The 14,988-nt window shown below is 46.5% G+C and overlaps 1 protein-coding gene across 4 annotated transcripts in view; it reads right to left on the reverse strand.

The window, feature by feature from the left end:
• The window catches only part of LOC102374052 (mucosa-associated lymphoid tissue lymphoma translocation protein 1-like), a 61,099-nt gene that overhangs the window by 28,893 nt on the left and 17,218 nt on the right, over positions 1-14,988 (reverse strand). For all 4 annotated transcript variants that reach the window (XM_025199918.1, XM_025199917.1, XM_025199916.1 and 1 more), the window contains exons 4-8: positions 14,003-14,156; positions 12,623-12,801; positions 7,644-7,740; positions 2,745-2,771; positions 740-943 (exon numbers count right to left, since the gene is read on the reverse strand). In XM_025199918.1, the coding sequence (XP_025055703.1) occupies positions 740-943; positions 2,745-2,771; positions 7,644-7,740; positions 12,623-12,801; positions 14,003-14,156 (661 nt within the window). The remainder of the gene's footprint in view (positions 1-739; positions 944-2,744; positions 2,772-7,643; positions 7,741-12,622; positions 12,802-14,002; positions 14,157-14,988) is intronic.

Raw genomic sequence — 14,988 nt, forward strand, 5'->3', positions numbered from 1 at the left:
TGATGCTTGCCAGCTCCTTGAGTACCCTGGGGTGTAGATTGTCAGGGCCAGATGACTTGAAAGTATCCAGCCTCTCAAAGTGTTCCTTCATGAGGTCAGCATTGATGGAGGGCAGGGGATCTCCCTCACCCAGACCTCCCTGGCCCATAGTGGAAGTCAGGCAAAAGGTAGGGCAGGATGGCACCTTAAACACTAACTGATCCATTCACAGTATCTGACAAAAATAGGTTCTTGCCTTTGAAAGGTCATGCTTCTCTGAACCAGTTAGAATGCAAGGTGCCACTCTGCCCTACCTTTTGCTGTGCTTCTGACATTGAAAAAGTACATGCATAGTGCCAGATGGAGTTTAAGGATTTTCAAGACTATAATGAGCTGAGCAAAACAGACAAGAAATAACAATTTTTATCCGCTTATAACTCAGGCAAATCTGACTGAATGTTCATAGGGCTAGTAAAAGACACCTATTGAACCCCATGGCTACCTTCCCACAATATTCAAAAATCCTGATGCAAAGCAGAGAGGGGTCTGAGCTCTTTTAAAAGAGAGCTGGAATTTATTTATTTATTTATTTATTTATTTAAAGTAAAAGTGTTATGAAACCTTTTTATAGAGATCCCTGCCTCTCCACTAATCCCAACCATTGCTAACTGTCATGCTGTCTGAAGGGCTGGGTGACTCCCTTTTTTGCCTCTACTGAAAGGAAAGCTCCCCTTGTGGAGGTTCTCAGGTTGCAACTTACCATAGACCCCTTTCCCTAGGAGCTGCAGGAACTGATTCACTGCTATCATCATTTCCACCTTGTTCAGGTCCAGAAGGGAAACCACCCGGAAGCCCAGTTTCTTTAGAAGAAGGCTCAGTTCAAACACGTCTGTGATGGGAGCCATCAGGTTAGGATGATTCTGGTAATGGTTGTTGCCCACCAAAAGTGCCACCTTGTCAGTTGCTGCAGAAATATCAGATGACAAGCAAAGCCATCAGTCCACATGCAAAGTGTAAGGACCTCAGTCAAGTAACACCAGAACTCCTGAGATCATTTTGATTACTCAAGACGATACTGCATATAAACTGCAAAACTACTGGTGCATATGGTACCTCAGGCCTGGAGTGCCTGCCTTCTCCTTTATATGCCATTAGGGTGAATCTGAATATGTGCGTGTATACACACACACACGCACATATAATCTGAATATAGTATATATACGAATCCGAGGTGTGTATATGCATATATGTATATTCATACATGGGTTCCTGGATTTCTATATATGCCATACATATCCAGGGTGTGTTTCTATGTGTGTATGTATATATACATACATATATAAATATAATCTGAATATATCATGTTCAGATTATGTACGTGTGTAATCCGAATAATGTAAATATACACACACACATACATACTCATAGGTGCCTTATACATGTAACTGTGATATAAGTTGCAATTTTACTCGTATAAGATTTAGGCATCATTATAGTATGGTGTGTGATCAATATGATCAATATATTATACCATATATTTGGAAACACAATTGTGCAAGTAACTTATTGTTAGGAAGCCTGTTGATGCCAAAGGCTCCAGTGGGGATAATGTGGTTAAGGAATGCCAACTCAGTATGCAAAGGAGCAATGCAGCATGCAAAGAAGGGATGCAGCCAGCATCACTGATGGCTGCCTTTGACTCCCCAGCCCAGATGACCAAGTATCTATTTACAGATGATCAAGTGGGGACATCCTTTGGCATGAGTTTGGAAGAAGGATCAATTTCAACACCTCTGGAGCCACCTCAACCACTCTGCCCCTGCATCTCTGTTGAGTCTGTGCCAAAATCAATCCCCCCACCGCCAAGATATTTTACTTCATGTTTTTCCATGTCTTTCTACTTGTTCTAAATTAAATAAGAGTATGAAAATAAGCGTCATTTTGAAACAAAAAGAGTCAAAGGATTTCATTTGGCAAATGTTAAAATGAAATGCTTGGATTTTTCTTCCCTCCACCCCAAATTGTTTTTCAGAGGAAACTATTTGCTGATTTCAACCTGAATTCACACACAGTTTCAGGAGACCCCAAACCTGCATTTTCTTCTGCAAATATAATCTTGGCCTGAAACATTTCCCTCAGTTCTATGTAAAAACACTGCAATGCTGCAGACAATGACATGTGACATCCTGCCATTGGCAAGTACTAGCACTGTAATGCCACCTGTGCTGTCCCTGTAGCAGTCATATCATAACTGCCTTCAGTCCTGGTGGAAATATTAGGGAAAATCTGATTTTCATTTCGTGGAAGTGATGGTTCTCTTCAATGGGCATGTTTGCAAATGCCAGACACTGAGGGACCCCTCAACACAAGATAGCAGGGGCTAGATGGCTGTCATCAGCTTTCAGGCTAAGCGCCACTTTTTTCTTTGCTTCCCACTTTTGCATGCATGTTTCCTCAATGGGCTGAAGCAAGGATCTAGAAAAGTCAGAGGGAGCCCCACAAAGGGGAGGGAATTTGGGCCACATAACAGACTCTAGCTATTTCAGTATGGTGGGAGTACAGGTTAGGGTCCAGGCTGGTCATGATCAAGGGACTCCTAGCATGCTCTGTGTGCAAAGCTGAATAGAAGCCATGTGCCAAGGGGCTACTGGAGCAAAGGAAAGGGGCTGCTGCCTATAGAAGTGCATCCAGCAAAACACCTCACAGATTCACTGCACTTCCAACACCAATTTGTTTTCAGGGGAAGAGAGAGGAACAGCACTCACCAAAGAATGTATCTGGCCAACACGTACCTGCAACGAGACAAGGAAAAAAAAAAAATCAACCCCAAGCCTTCACCTTGGATCCCACAGCCTTACTCCAGTCACTTGTCTGGCACCAACAGTTCTGGCACCAAGACAAGACTGGATCCAACACCCCTGGGCTCAGCTCTAACACTGAACAACTGAGTAGATAAGAAGTTCAAGCTCAGGATGGAAGTTCTGAGCTTTCTTCTTGTATGCCCAGTGGTTGGCTCCATGCCCACAGGTCAGCACAGCGCTGTGGTTACCATTGTAGTTACCATGCACATTTTAAAGCACATGACTCTCAATAGCATTCAATTACTCCACCACAGAGGCAGGTAAAGACAAGTCAGAAATGATGTATACTTCTACACAGGCTACGCATTTTGTGGGTCTGAGTGTGCTGTTTGCCCTCTATGCCCCACCAAGATGGTAGCCAGAGCTTTATCCACCAATACCAGCATAGCTCCACACTTATGGGGAGAAAAGAAAATTACCAACCTGTGCTTCAGGTGCAAAGCCCAGAGGGAGCTGTGTCCCTGCATTTGAAAAACATCAGCTTGTTTCTCTGGTGATGTATTTCATCAGCTAACACTACATACCTTTAAAAATAGTGTATGAACACAAAAGGATGGCACAGCTCACTCCTCTGATGTGAGTGCCCCAGAAAGGTCTCTAATACAGCATCACCCATGCTCATGATTTTCCTGATATTTGGATTTTTTTTGCAGAAAGTCCAAGTTCCTAGAGTTGTGAGATTAGTTGGGAAACTTGATTTTCATTCCAACAAAAAATAAATTCCTAGCCTGCAAGAATAAGTGTGGAAGACTAAAAAGGGAACTCTTAAGGGTGTGAAAAAGATAAAGTAAATAGCAACACTTCAAAAGTATTGCCTTTAAAATGATGTAATAAACCCCATGATTTTTAAGTCATTCTTTTGATTTCAGAAGGCCTGACTCATAACTGTGAATGTAATGGAGTAGACATATTCTAATACTCAGTGGAATTCCATCTGAACTAGTCTATTTGATGAGTCCTTTTTCCGTCAGCCTATATCTTGTGGCATTTGCTGTTAGCTGCTTTAGGGATGCCTACATAGCCTCAGTGGGTGTCTGTAGATGTGCAGGGATGCTGCTCCAACATGCTATAATTACAGCACATCAGAGCAGACTTGATTAATCGAGTCTGCCAGTGCATGCTAATTAGCATGCTCCAGCACCCTCTGAGTCTCATGTATCGGCATCTCCACACTTCAAAATGGTGGTGAGGGTGCTTTAGCTAAAGCTTGTCTGATGAGCTTTAGTTAAAGTACTCCCGCCACCATTTACAAGCATTGGAGTGCTGATACATGAGATGCTGCGAATGCTTTAATTAGAGTGCCCCCACCCACTCTTACCCCTGGAGCATGTGTAAAGATGCCCAATGTTTTCTAGTATTTAATTCAAGCCCAAACCCTATTTCAATCACACCCTTTGTCTTTTGACTACTTCACCAGCTACTGGGAGAAGGAGGAGGTACAGGGCTAGGCTCTTTGGGTACCTATGCATGTGCAGAGAGGCTGCTCCGATGCGTTGGAGCAGACTCGATTAATTGAGTCTGCTGGAGCATGGTAATTACTGCACTCCAGCAGACTCCAGTGTCATAAGTATCAGCGTCCCCAGACTGAACCAGCTTTATTTAAAGTACCCACCTTCCCCCCTGTCAATTTGTCAACGAGCTTTAGTTAAAGTGCCCCACCACTTTTCAGCACAGGGACGCTGATACACGTGATATTTCAGGCGCTTTAATTAAAGCGGTTCTCAGAGCCACTCTACTTAAGCCTTTCCCACCCCCTCTCAGAACACACCTATAAACACCCTTTAGCTCTACCTGGGAAATTTGTACCTCATAGGGACTGGAAATCCAGTTTAACAAGGTGCCTGGGGACTCTCCTGGCATCTGCTATTTAAGTATGATAATTTTCTAAGGCAGATTTCAGGGAAGAGTGGCACCTTCTAGACCATCTAATTTCATAGATTTCATAGACATTAGGGCTGAAAGGGACCTCAGAAGATCATCAAGTCCAGCCCCCTGCCCCAGGAAGTCAGCTGGGGTCATAGGATCCCAGCAAGAAAAACATCCAGGTTTCTCTTGAAGGCATTCGAAGTAGGTGCTTGAACCGCCTCCCGCAGCAGGCCATTCCAGACCTTGGGGGCTTGGACAGTAAAAAAGTTCTTCCTTATGTTCAGCCTGAAACGGTCTTGCAGGAGTTTATAACCGTTCGACCTTGTCATCCCTTGGGGCGCTCTGGTGAACAAACATTCCCCCAGGTCTTGGTGAACACCCCTTATAAACTTTTAGGTGGCAACCAGACTGCCCCTGAGCCTGCACTTCTCCAGGCTGAAAACTCCCATAGCTCTCAGCCTCTCGTCATAAGGTCTGTTTTCCTGACCTCTGATCATGTGCGTGGCTGGACTCTCTCAAGCTTCTCCACATCCTTTTTGAATTGTGGAGCCCAAAACTGGATGCAGTACTCCAGCTGTGGCCTCACCAAGGCCAAGTACAACAGGATAATGATGCCCTGGGATTTGCCTGAGAAGCATCTAGGGATGCAAGCCAGTGTTTTGCTCACTTTACTAGCTGCACCATCACATTGCAGGCTCATGTTCATCTTGTGGTCAATCCTGACCCCCAAGTCTCTCTCGTCCGTAGTGCTAGTCAGCATAGCACTGCCGAGCCTACAGACATGCTGCAGGTTTTCCCTTCCAAGGTGGAGAACCTTGCATTTTTTGGTGTTAAACACCATCAGGTTCTCGTCCGCCCATTTACTGAGCCTGTCAAGGGCAGCCTGGATTACCACCCTGTCCTCAGGTGTGGATGCTTTACCCCAAAGTTTGGTATCATTGGCAAACTTGGCCAGTCCGCTTCTGACTCCAATGTCCACATCATTAATAAAGATGTTGAGCAACATAGGTCCAAGGACAGAGCCTTGTGGGACCCCACTGGTCACAGAGCACCATGACAATTAACTTCCGTCAACCACCACCCTCTGGGTCTGACCACAGAGCCAATTCCCCAGCCAGCAGATCATGGTGGACCCGAGGCCAGAGTTGGCCAGTTTTGCCAAAAGGTGATCGTGGGATACCAGATGGAAGGCTTTTTTAAAGCAAGATATATGACATCAATCTCTTCCCCCCTGTCCAGGTGATAGGTCACCTGGTTATAAAAGGAAATGAGATTGGTCAAGCATGACCTACCCACAACAAACCCATGCTGGCTATCCCTCAGGGTGTTGCCATCGACCAGTCTGTTAAGAATGGCCTCTTCGATAATTTTTTCTAAGACCTTCCCCGGGATGGAAGTCAGGCTGATGGGCCTGTAGTTTGCCGGATCCACTTTCCTCCCTTTCTTGAAGATAGGCACCACGTTGGCCTTCTTCCAATCTTCAGGCACTTTGCCAGAGTGCCAGGAGCTCTTGAAGATCCATGCCAGGGCTGAACTATGATGCAGGCCAGCTCCTTGAGCACTCCGAGGTGTAAATTGTCAGGGTCAGCTGACTTGAACTGAATTCACAGAGGCATAAGATTTTGTAAATAACAGCTTACTTTTTTGCAGGGAGAGCCCAATCTTTATCCTCCAGAACTATTCTGAACAAGAAATATTAAGTTTGCATCTCAATTGACCACAATTGCTAGTGAGAATTATGAGGCACATCCTAATGCAACAGGTTTCCTATGATGCAGCTAAAGTTTCCTTATAAACAACTCTTTTTTTAAATCTGAAACAGGCAGAAGACAGATGGTTAAGCTCTCAGCATTCCACTGTTTTCTTGTTCTGGGCTCTAAGGGAAGTACAGATCTGCTGAAGCGTTAAGGCCCAACTTGGTTCCAGTAAATCCAAAAAAAATCCTTGCTCCTGGATTACAAAGGAATTTCACTCAACTCCTGTATAGAACTCTGCACTTTGCAGGCTCCTCTAAAATACAGGCTCCCCTTTTCAGTCTTTTTACAGGGCTAAATGGCATCTCTTTGAGGAGCTGCCCAGACATGTGGGAAGACTGTCATTTTTTCCCTTATAATTATAGACCCACTTCCCTGGCTAAATTTGAAACTTCTCTTATCTTGGAATTCCAGGAATGCTATTATCACAGATCTGGGTGGCTTGTCAGCAGGAGCCAGTAGATATCTACATCCTCAGCTGGCAGGAGCTGGCGCAGTTCCACTGGGGTTGCTAATTCAGATCTAGTATTTCCTGGGTGTGAGAAACTGTTCTGCAGATTGTCTCCCTGACAGCCAGGATAGGACTGCCAGCACACTTCCTACTTCTCTCCAAATCTGTGCAATGTCTCTCTGCATTTGTTCTTGCTGGAGCTACCAAGAAAGGTTTTTCAGTTCAACAATTGCCCCTTAAAATGCCCTTGTGAATGCAGTCTCTGCCTTCTCCTTGCACTGTCCCTGGGGATTGGTATGTTGTCCCCCTGCCCAAAATACACTTCACCTCCTATTTTTCAGAGTGGCCATTCAAAATCTAGTGCCTGTTTTCTGGATGCTCTTGAAGAGTTTCATATGCCTATAAACAGTCTTACACTGAGCTCCCAAAACTCAAGGGATCCAGAATTAGAGGTCTCTTGCACTGGCATTGGCTGCTGAGGCTTGTCCCTGGCCAGGGGAGGAATCAGTGCCCAAGTCTAGCATCTTGGATCACCAAACCCAGGGCACTCAGTCCACTGCTTACCCCACAAGGCTGACCCAGAAGTCATGCCTATGGCACTGTGTTTGTTGACCCCATCCCTGTGGTGTGCAGCCCCTCCAGATCAGAGCATCCAATCCATCTCTCCTCCCATTACATTTCAACCTAAACACTACTTTGTAATGAAGCAGGATGTTATGTAGCTCTGCTCACCTATATGAACGTCCACCGCATTGGTCCAGTGTTCTCCGTGGCTATTGGCTGCGCAGCAAAGGTATGTGCCAGAGTCACTGACCTTTGCAGAGTTGATCTAGATGGAATGAAATTAACATCAGATTATTGAGATCTGGTTTTGTGGCCCCATGTTCCAGCTTCTGAGGCCCCCAAACTGCTGAAGCCCAAAAGGTTCTGCCTCTCATATTGCTCTCAGGGCCAGAGCAAGGCACTGAATGCAGATCTCCTGTCCCAGGCTACCACCTCCGCCACAAGTTTCCAGGTACAACAACAATAAGAAGCCAGTAAGCTCTGGCTTCACTAGTTTAATGTGAACATTCCCAATGCTTCTGTAGGAGGGCTGGGCTTAGTGTTATCACCTCAAAGCCTGGCAGAACCCTTAGTTAATTCACAGGATTCTTGAGTAACAAATGATCTGCATTGGCACCAGAAGAGAGAAAGGAAGTCCAAATGAAAATAAACTTTACTGGAATTCAGACTCCAAACCTTTCAGAACTAAAGTCAAATTTTATCCCTGAAGCTAAACAGAATGTGGTTAATGCGCATGGGAATACACAAATATGAAACGAGGGTTCCCCAAACAGAGATATCTGGAGGCAGATGTCAACACAAGCACTCTGTGAAAGGCTACAGACAAAGGGTCAGTTTGGGGTAATTCAAGAACACGTGTTCTCTGGTTTGCACTGAACCATGCAGCACAGAAACCGCCATGAAAACAAGGGTCAAGGCCACATCCTGCCATTTATCCTGCCAACACCGTGTCTACCTCAGAAGAAAAGGGATTTCACTCCTACTCTGCAAAAAGGCAGCTGGAATTGTAACGGGTGTTAGCTGGCTGGAGTGAACCCTAGCAGGGCGCACAGTGGGAACCCTTGCACTCATGTGGACCTACTGAGACATATCCATGCTACACTAGACATATCCTGTCCACACTAGGGTTTTTTGTGGGGTTTTTTTTTTTTTACTGATTTTTAAATGCAACACAAAAATCTGAAATACATGTGTCATCTACACATATCAACCTAAACTACTTACATGTTTATCATAAGCAAAGAAGGGGACGAGAGAGAAGAAAGAAAGAAAGAAGAAAAAAGGAAGGAGGGAGGGAAGAGGAAAGGATAAGAAAGACAAAAAGAGAAGTGTGCAAAGAGAAATAAGCTAGTCACCAAAGTATTCTAAGAAATTGTTCAAACTTGTGGAAGCAGTTATGCCTGCAAAACCTGACCCTCTTCATAGATGCCAGTTGCATCATGAGGGCAAGGGTGACTTGTACATTGGTACCATGTTTTGACTTTTGGAGATGTCCTACTTTTCCAGCACAGTAATATAATCCTGAATGTCACAAGTAAGGCCCACTGGAAGAGTGCAATCTGGGAAGGTTTCAATTAGAACTCCTCAGGTACATACCCAAGAATGTACGTACTTGCCAAAGGTATCCATGCTGTACTCAAAACCATATTAACTCTGCTTATCATTTCTTTCCAAAAAGTATTGATAATAGGGCCTGATTTCCACTGGGATGCACACAAGCTTTTTAGCACAGGTTAATCTGAACCTGTTAAAGGGCCCCTTTTCCCCTGGAGAAGATGAGGCCTAAAGTTATTTCTGCATGTTCAGTAGTGAAGAGTGATACAGATAATACACTGTATAAGGGACACTGAAAGAAACTAGGAAATGGTGCATTTCTACTGAAGAACCAAGCCCTGAGTGGGATTTCTAAAACACCACCCTGCAGACAGGAGTCAGCTGAGAACCCGGTGTGTAGAGGTACAATTTACGGCCCTGACATGGTGACCAGATTTATGCAGAATCATAAGGCACTTGCACACATGCAGGGAGCCTGCTCCGAGACGCTGGAAATCCAGTATGTTGGAGCAGACTCGATTAATTGAGTCTGCTGGAGCACATAAATTGACATGCTCTGGCAGCCTCGCAGATGTGCATCAGTGGCGCAGTGTGTATCCATGATGAGAAAATGGCAGTGGTGTGCTTTAAAATAAAACACGTTTGATGTGCATTAGTTCAAAGAGCCCTGCTGCCATTTTCACAGCACGGGGACACGCTGCACCATCAATACCTGTGACATGCAGCCACTTTTAAGTAGTGGGTCGCTCTAATTAAAAGTGCCTGGCACCGCATCAGGAATACATGTAAAAATGCCCATAGATTTCAAGGTTAGAAGGGACTGTGAAAACCCGTTAGATTGATCCCAGACATCACCCAACAATCCCCACTTCCTGCCCAGCATCCTGTGGCAGAGCGAGGACAGCATTTTCAGAAATGCCCAGTCCACATTTAAAGACTCCAGGTGATTTCCCCTTGAGCAATTAGAGCACTGAGCAGACTTAGCAGCTCACACTCACTCATCAGTTCCACCTCCTCCCTGGTCCTAGCTCTTCTCACTCAACACAGGGAGATGCTGGGCCACCTACTTAACTCACCTCAGAGGACAAGGACTAGGGTCTTCCTCTGGAGCAGTGATTCTCAACTGCAGAGCTGCCAGATACTTTGAAAGATGCCAGATCCTTTCAAAGATGCCATGAGTTGTGAGAAGATAAGCAGATAAGCACAGGTTCAGGCTTGTCCCCATCTGGTTGATCCCCTCCCCTCCCCACACACTGGGCTTCTGTAATATATCATTCATTTTTTAAACTAGTTACCTCTCAATTCACACAAGTTACAGAGGGGTGCCTTGAGCCCAAAAAAAGTTGAGAAACATTGCCCTGGGGCTCAGAGCCTGTCTGCCTCTTCTAGTCCCCAGCCTCGTATCCAAACTGTGAACCCAATTGCTTGCTCATAGCCTGAGGGATGTCCAGGAGCCAGCAACATTTTCCTGTCTGGGGCCTTAAAATAAAACTTCTACAGGTAAGTGCCATCCCCTAGGGCAGAGGTGACCAACCTCTGGCACAGATGCCACACATAGCATGGACAGTCGGTGTGTGTGGCATGTAGCATGCTGGGGAGGGGACAGGCAGTACAATGGCAGATAAAACAGGGAGCAGCAAGCAAACCAGCAGTTCAGGAAGGGAGCACAGGGCAGAAAACAGAAAGCTGAGCAGCACGTTTGGCCAGGGAACCCAGGGCAGGAAGCAGAAAGCAGAGTAGCAGCTTGAACAGAGGCAGGGGATCGGAGTGCCATTTATTAGCCCAACAGCCTCCCTTTGTGGCACACCTGCCAAAAAGGTTGGCCCCCACTGACCTAGGGTCTTGCTTCTCCAACAAGTGAGGGCCAATCAAAAAAAGAGGGGCGGCCCAATTAGGAAGATAACTAAATCAGCTACCCTTGAGTGTCCTCCATTTAGTCCTTCTGCACCTTCAGCCAACCTTCTCCACCCATCCCCCAAGAGGTCCAGATCCCAAACCCTGCAATCTGCTAGTTGCCCCAGATGTATCCCTTTAAAGAGCATAGGCAGAGCATCTGGCCCCAGAGATCAGGCAGCTGTAAGAACTGGTGGGAGGACTGGAAGAGATGAGGCTGTTCTTTAAGCCCGTTTCCTAAGCCAGGGAGACAAAGCAAGAGTCTGGCTTGACCTGCTTGGTAAAATAAGTAGAAGGCAGAGACAAAGAGACCAGTACAAATGGGTTATGCTTAAAATAATTTGGGGTTTTTAAGGTTTCAGCTAAGGCTACAAAACTGTGATGGCATCCTAATCAGTTGCTATCAGGATAGAGGAAGTGGCCAGAATGGAATCACAGCACACATGCTTTCAATTGAGGAATTACACAATGAGGTTTATGCTCTTTTCTGGAGGTTGGTTCTTGGGGAGTCACTTGGAAACCTCTGGATTGGACTAAACAGCTTTGAAGAGGAGGAGCAAGCCACCATGGATGCCACCAGTGGGGCCACCACCCCACTGGGCTTTGTTCTAACCCATAAAGGTGCCCTGGTGAGACCAGGCCAAAAAGAGGAAAACAAGTCTGGGTGGATCCTGAAAAAAACAGCTGAGATTTGAACCTGAGGTTCACCCGTCCCCAAGCAATGTCATCTTCCTTCCCCATCTTCTTTCACTTCTTTCCTATCTTCCCCTTCCTGCCTCCTCTCTCTGCTGGCTTAGCTGGCCAAAAAGACGTGCTTTTGCAACACCTCTATAATGACAAAGGCAGCTAAAAACAGTGGCTTCAAAGCCTGTCATGGTTAAATTAGTTAGTTGCTAAAGCAGCAAATATGATCATGAGCCATGGCTGCTATTTTCCAGAAGAGAGGACCAATACAGCCCTACAGTCATCTAATGTCTCCAACTACTGGCACGCCAGACCCTGAGCACCTCTCTCTATATGCAGCACCCCTGATCACTCACTCACCACTTAAATGCCTCATGAAGCTAACCCTCCCAGAATTAAATTGGCTTTGTTACAGACTGACATAACCACATGGATTGCTCAAGAAAACACACCACTGCTTTGAAAGAAGCCACACAGATCTTCTGTCTTGCTTCATTATTGCCTCTGAAAAAATCCCAGCCATCCAAGGGACAAGGGAGATACTTGGGTTCTGTTAGGCAGCCCTGGAGACTCAAATACCACAAAGAGTTTGTACCTTGCTTTGAAGGGGAATGTACCTGGGTGCAAAGTGGTTTCTCTAGGGGTGGACAGACTGGAAGGGGCAAGCACTCCATGGTAGAATGGCTGATCACAAAAACCAAAGCCCTGGGAGCTGAACCTTGTCTGGGCCACCACACGTTACAGAACCATGTTCCACATGGCTGCAGAAAGTCAGAGAGCATCTTGGCCTCTAGCAACAAAGATGCTGATGACATACTGTTACATCCAACACACAAAGGCCTTTCCTGCCTAGTCTTATCAGCAGATACCATCCTATCATCCAGACACCACACATGCTACACTGTGACTGACTGGGGTTAGGGGGTTCTCTTGTGTTCATGACCCAGCTATATACACTCTTTTCCTATGCCCATCCCATGTTGCCAAAGTTTATAAGCCATTTAAAACAGTGTTACCAAGAGTTTCTTCTTCTTCTGATCCTCCATGGGTTTCCCATTGTGATACCACTGGTAGTGTGGAGCTGGGATACCCAGGGCTGCACACTGGAGCTGTAGTTCCTTGCCCACTTTCACCTCCAACACAGTTGGGTTGATGACTATGACTGGTTCTCCTTGCCACAGTTCTGGGAGCAGGTCTAGAAAGCAACATTACAAATGAATGGCAATAGTGTCCTTCTCATTTGTCATCATATAATAAGAAGTGGCTCCTCACAGCAAGGCTCCATGCCAGCAAGGTTGCAGAGCACCAAACCACAGCATAGTTCCCATCCATCCAGTGTACTTTGCTTTCACCTTCAAGGCATGGCCTGACTCCCAGAGCCTCTCACCATCCCAAAGCAAGCCTCTCCCTATCAAGCAGTTTTTGGAACTGCAACATATTTTCACTCTCCAGAACCCAATCCAAGTCAGGCAAAGTCTGGCCTGCAGCAGACTCCATTTCCCAGTAGCCCCTGCCCACATCACTGCAACCAGCTTTCTTGGAGACCCCAGCAGCGGCAGCACTGTGACAGCGAGGGACCATGGTTTCCATGGAGAGCAGCCCCAGCAGCGCTGGCAGGGAAGGGAGCTGCTCTGGAGCTGGGATCTTGAGGTGGTGACAATGTGGTCCAGAGCCTGGGCAGAGTGGGCAGTGGACTGCGGCTGTGCCCTGGCTGCAGGCCACACTGTCACCACTGCAAAATCCCAACCCCGACCCTGGAGCAACTCCCTGCCCAGCTGTGCACCCTGCCAGTGCTGCTGAGGCCAGTCTTCATGGAAACAATGGCCCCACACTTGAATAGCACCCTCGCTCCTGGGGTCTCCATGGAAACTGGCCATAGCAACGTGGGCAGGGTCTGCTGGGAAATGAAGTCCAGCTGCTAGCTGGATCTGCCATTTTGCCCACCATTGGTCTACAGCCACCCACTTTTCTGAACACACCTCTCCATGGCACTCCAGCACCAAGTGAACATTTAAAAGCCCTATAGGCTTAAAGTTATCTTGTTTACTTTGTCCCAGTTTCTAAGACTTGCTATTTCCCCCGTCCCATTGCCAAGTTCAAATGTAGAAAGTGTTATAAACAGGAGGAGTCAAACACTTGTGGAAAGATGACAGGATTTAATTTACTCAGGAACACAGACACAGCTGTTTGACTTAAAGATGTTTGACTTAAAGATGGTCACTTAATTGAAGTCAGCTTTCCCTTGGTACCTCAATTTTATGGGCTGGCCCCACATATTGCCAGGGAAGATCCACAGGCCTGGAAGGTCTCTGTGTCCTAAGAGAAAGTGAAAACTCAGCAAAAGGATTCAGGTCAAATGCACTGGAAGGCAAGAGGGGAAGAAGAAGTGCTCGTACCTCTGGCAATACGTTGATGGACCTCCACTTTCACCCAGTTAGAGAAGGTGAAGTTTCTTTGCAAGTCGTTGATCCTGCAGATGTACAGTTGGGTTTCTCTGGCAGTGATGAGCAAGTCTGGCTCGGTGGCACCAGTAATTTGGCAGCAAGCAGACTAAATAAGGAAAGAAAATGCAGGCAGTGGGAAATAGCAACAAATCCTCTCTCTTCACTGGTATCTCTGTAACCACAAGACACCTGCAGGTTCTCAGGGACGTATATTAAAGTAGAGAAGTCCCTGTCAGCTATGCTGATAGATGAGGCAGAGAAGGGTATCGGGCAAGTGAGCCCTTTTCACAGCTCTCAGCAATTCTTCAGCCTCAGAGTCCTACACAGTCATGGCAGCATCCTCCCAGACTCCATTCTCTTGGCTCTTTTCTTTCCCATCCTTCTGGTTTCTTGACTCGCCCAACCCAAACTCAGCTCCATTGTCCCACAGCACATCCAACAAGGCAGACCAAAGCAGCCCACTGGTGGGGAAAGAACTGATCAGAATGAGCTAAGGAGTCAGGCCAAACTGCTTCTGTGGCCTTGAACTTGGGGCCTTGGCCCACCTTGTTCAGTCACTCATCCCAGTGTTTTACTTCCTCAGCCAAGCTTTGGAGTGGACATAGGTGGTCAGAACTCATTATCTGGGCCTAGCCACCCACCCACTCCCTGAAACAAAAATGGCCAGCCAGGGTCAGTTGACCCTTTACCCAAGTGACCCAGGCAAGGAAGCATTTGGGCAACAAGACTCAACTTTGTACTCGGGCTGCCTCACCCTTGGCTTACCTCTGCTGGATTCTCTGGCTACCTGACCCGGCTTGCCTGTGGACCCTGAGAATGGTGACCCTTTAGCTCCCTAACCCAATTCTGGTGTGATCTCCCAGATACCTGACCTGGCTCACCTCCTGACCCTCTATGCTGCCCAACCCTCTGGATCTCTGACTTAGTTCCCCAGACAG

The sequence above is a fragment of the Alligator sinensis genome, unplaced genomic scaffold, assembly GCF_000455745.1.
Source record: "Alligator sinensis unplaced genomic scaffold, ASM45574v1 scaffold1097_1, whole genome shotgun sequence".
NCBI classification, from domain to species: Eukaryota; Metazoa; Chordata; order Crocodylia; family Alligatoridae; genus Alligator; species Alligator sinensis.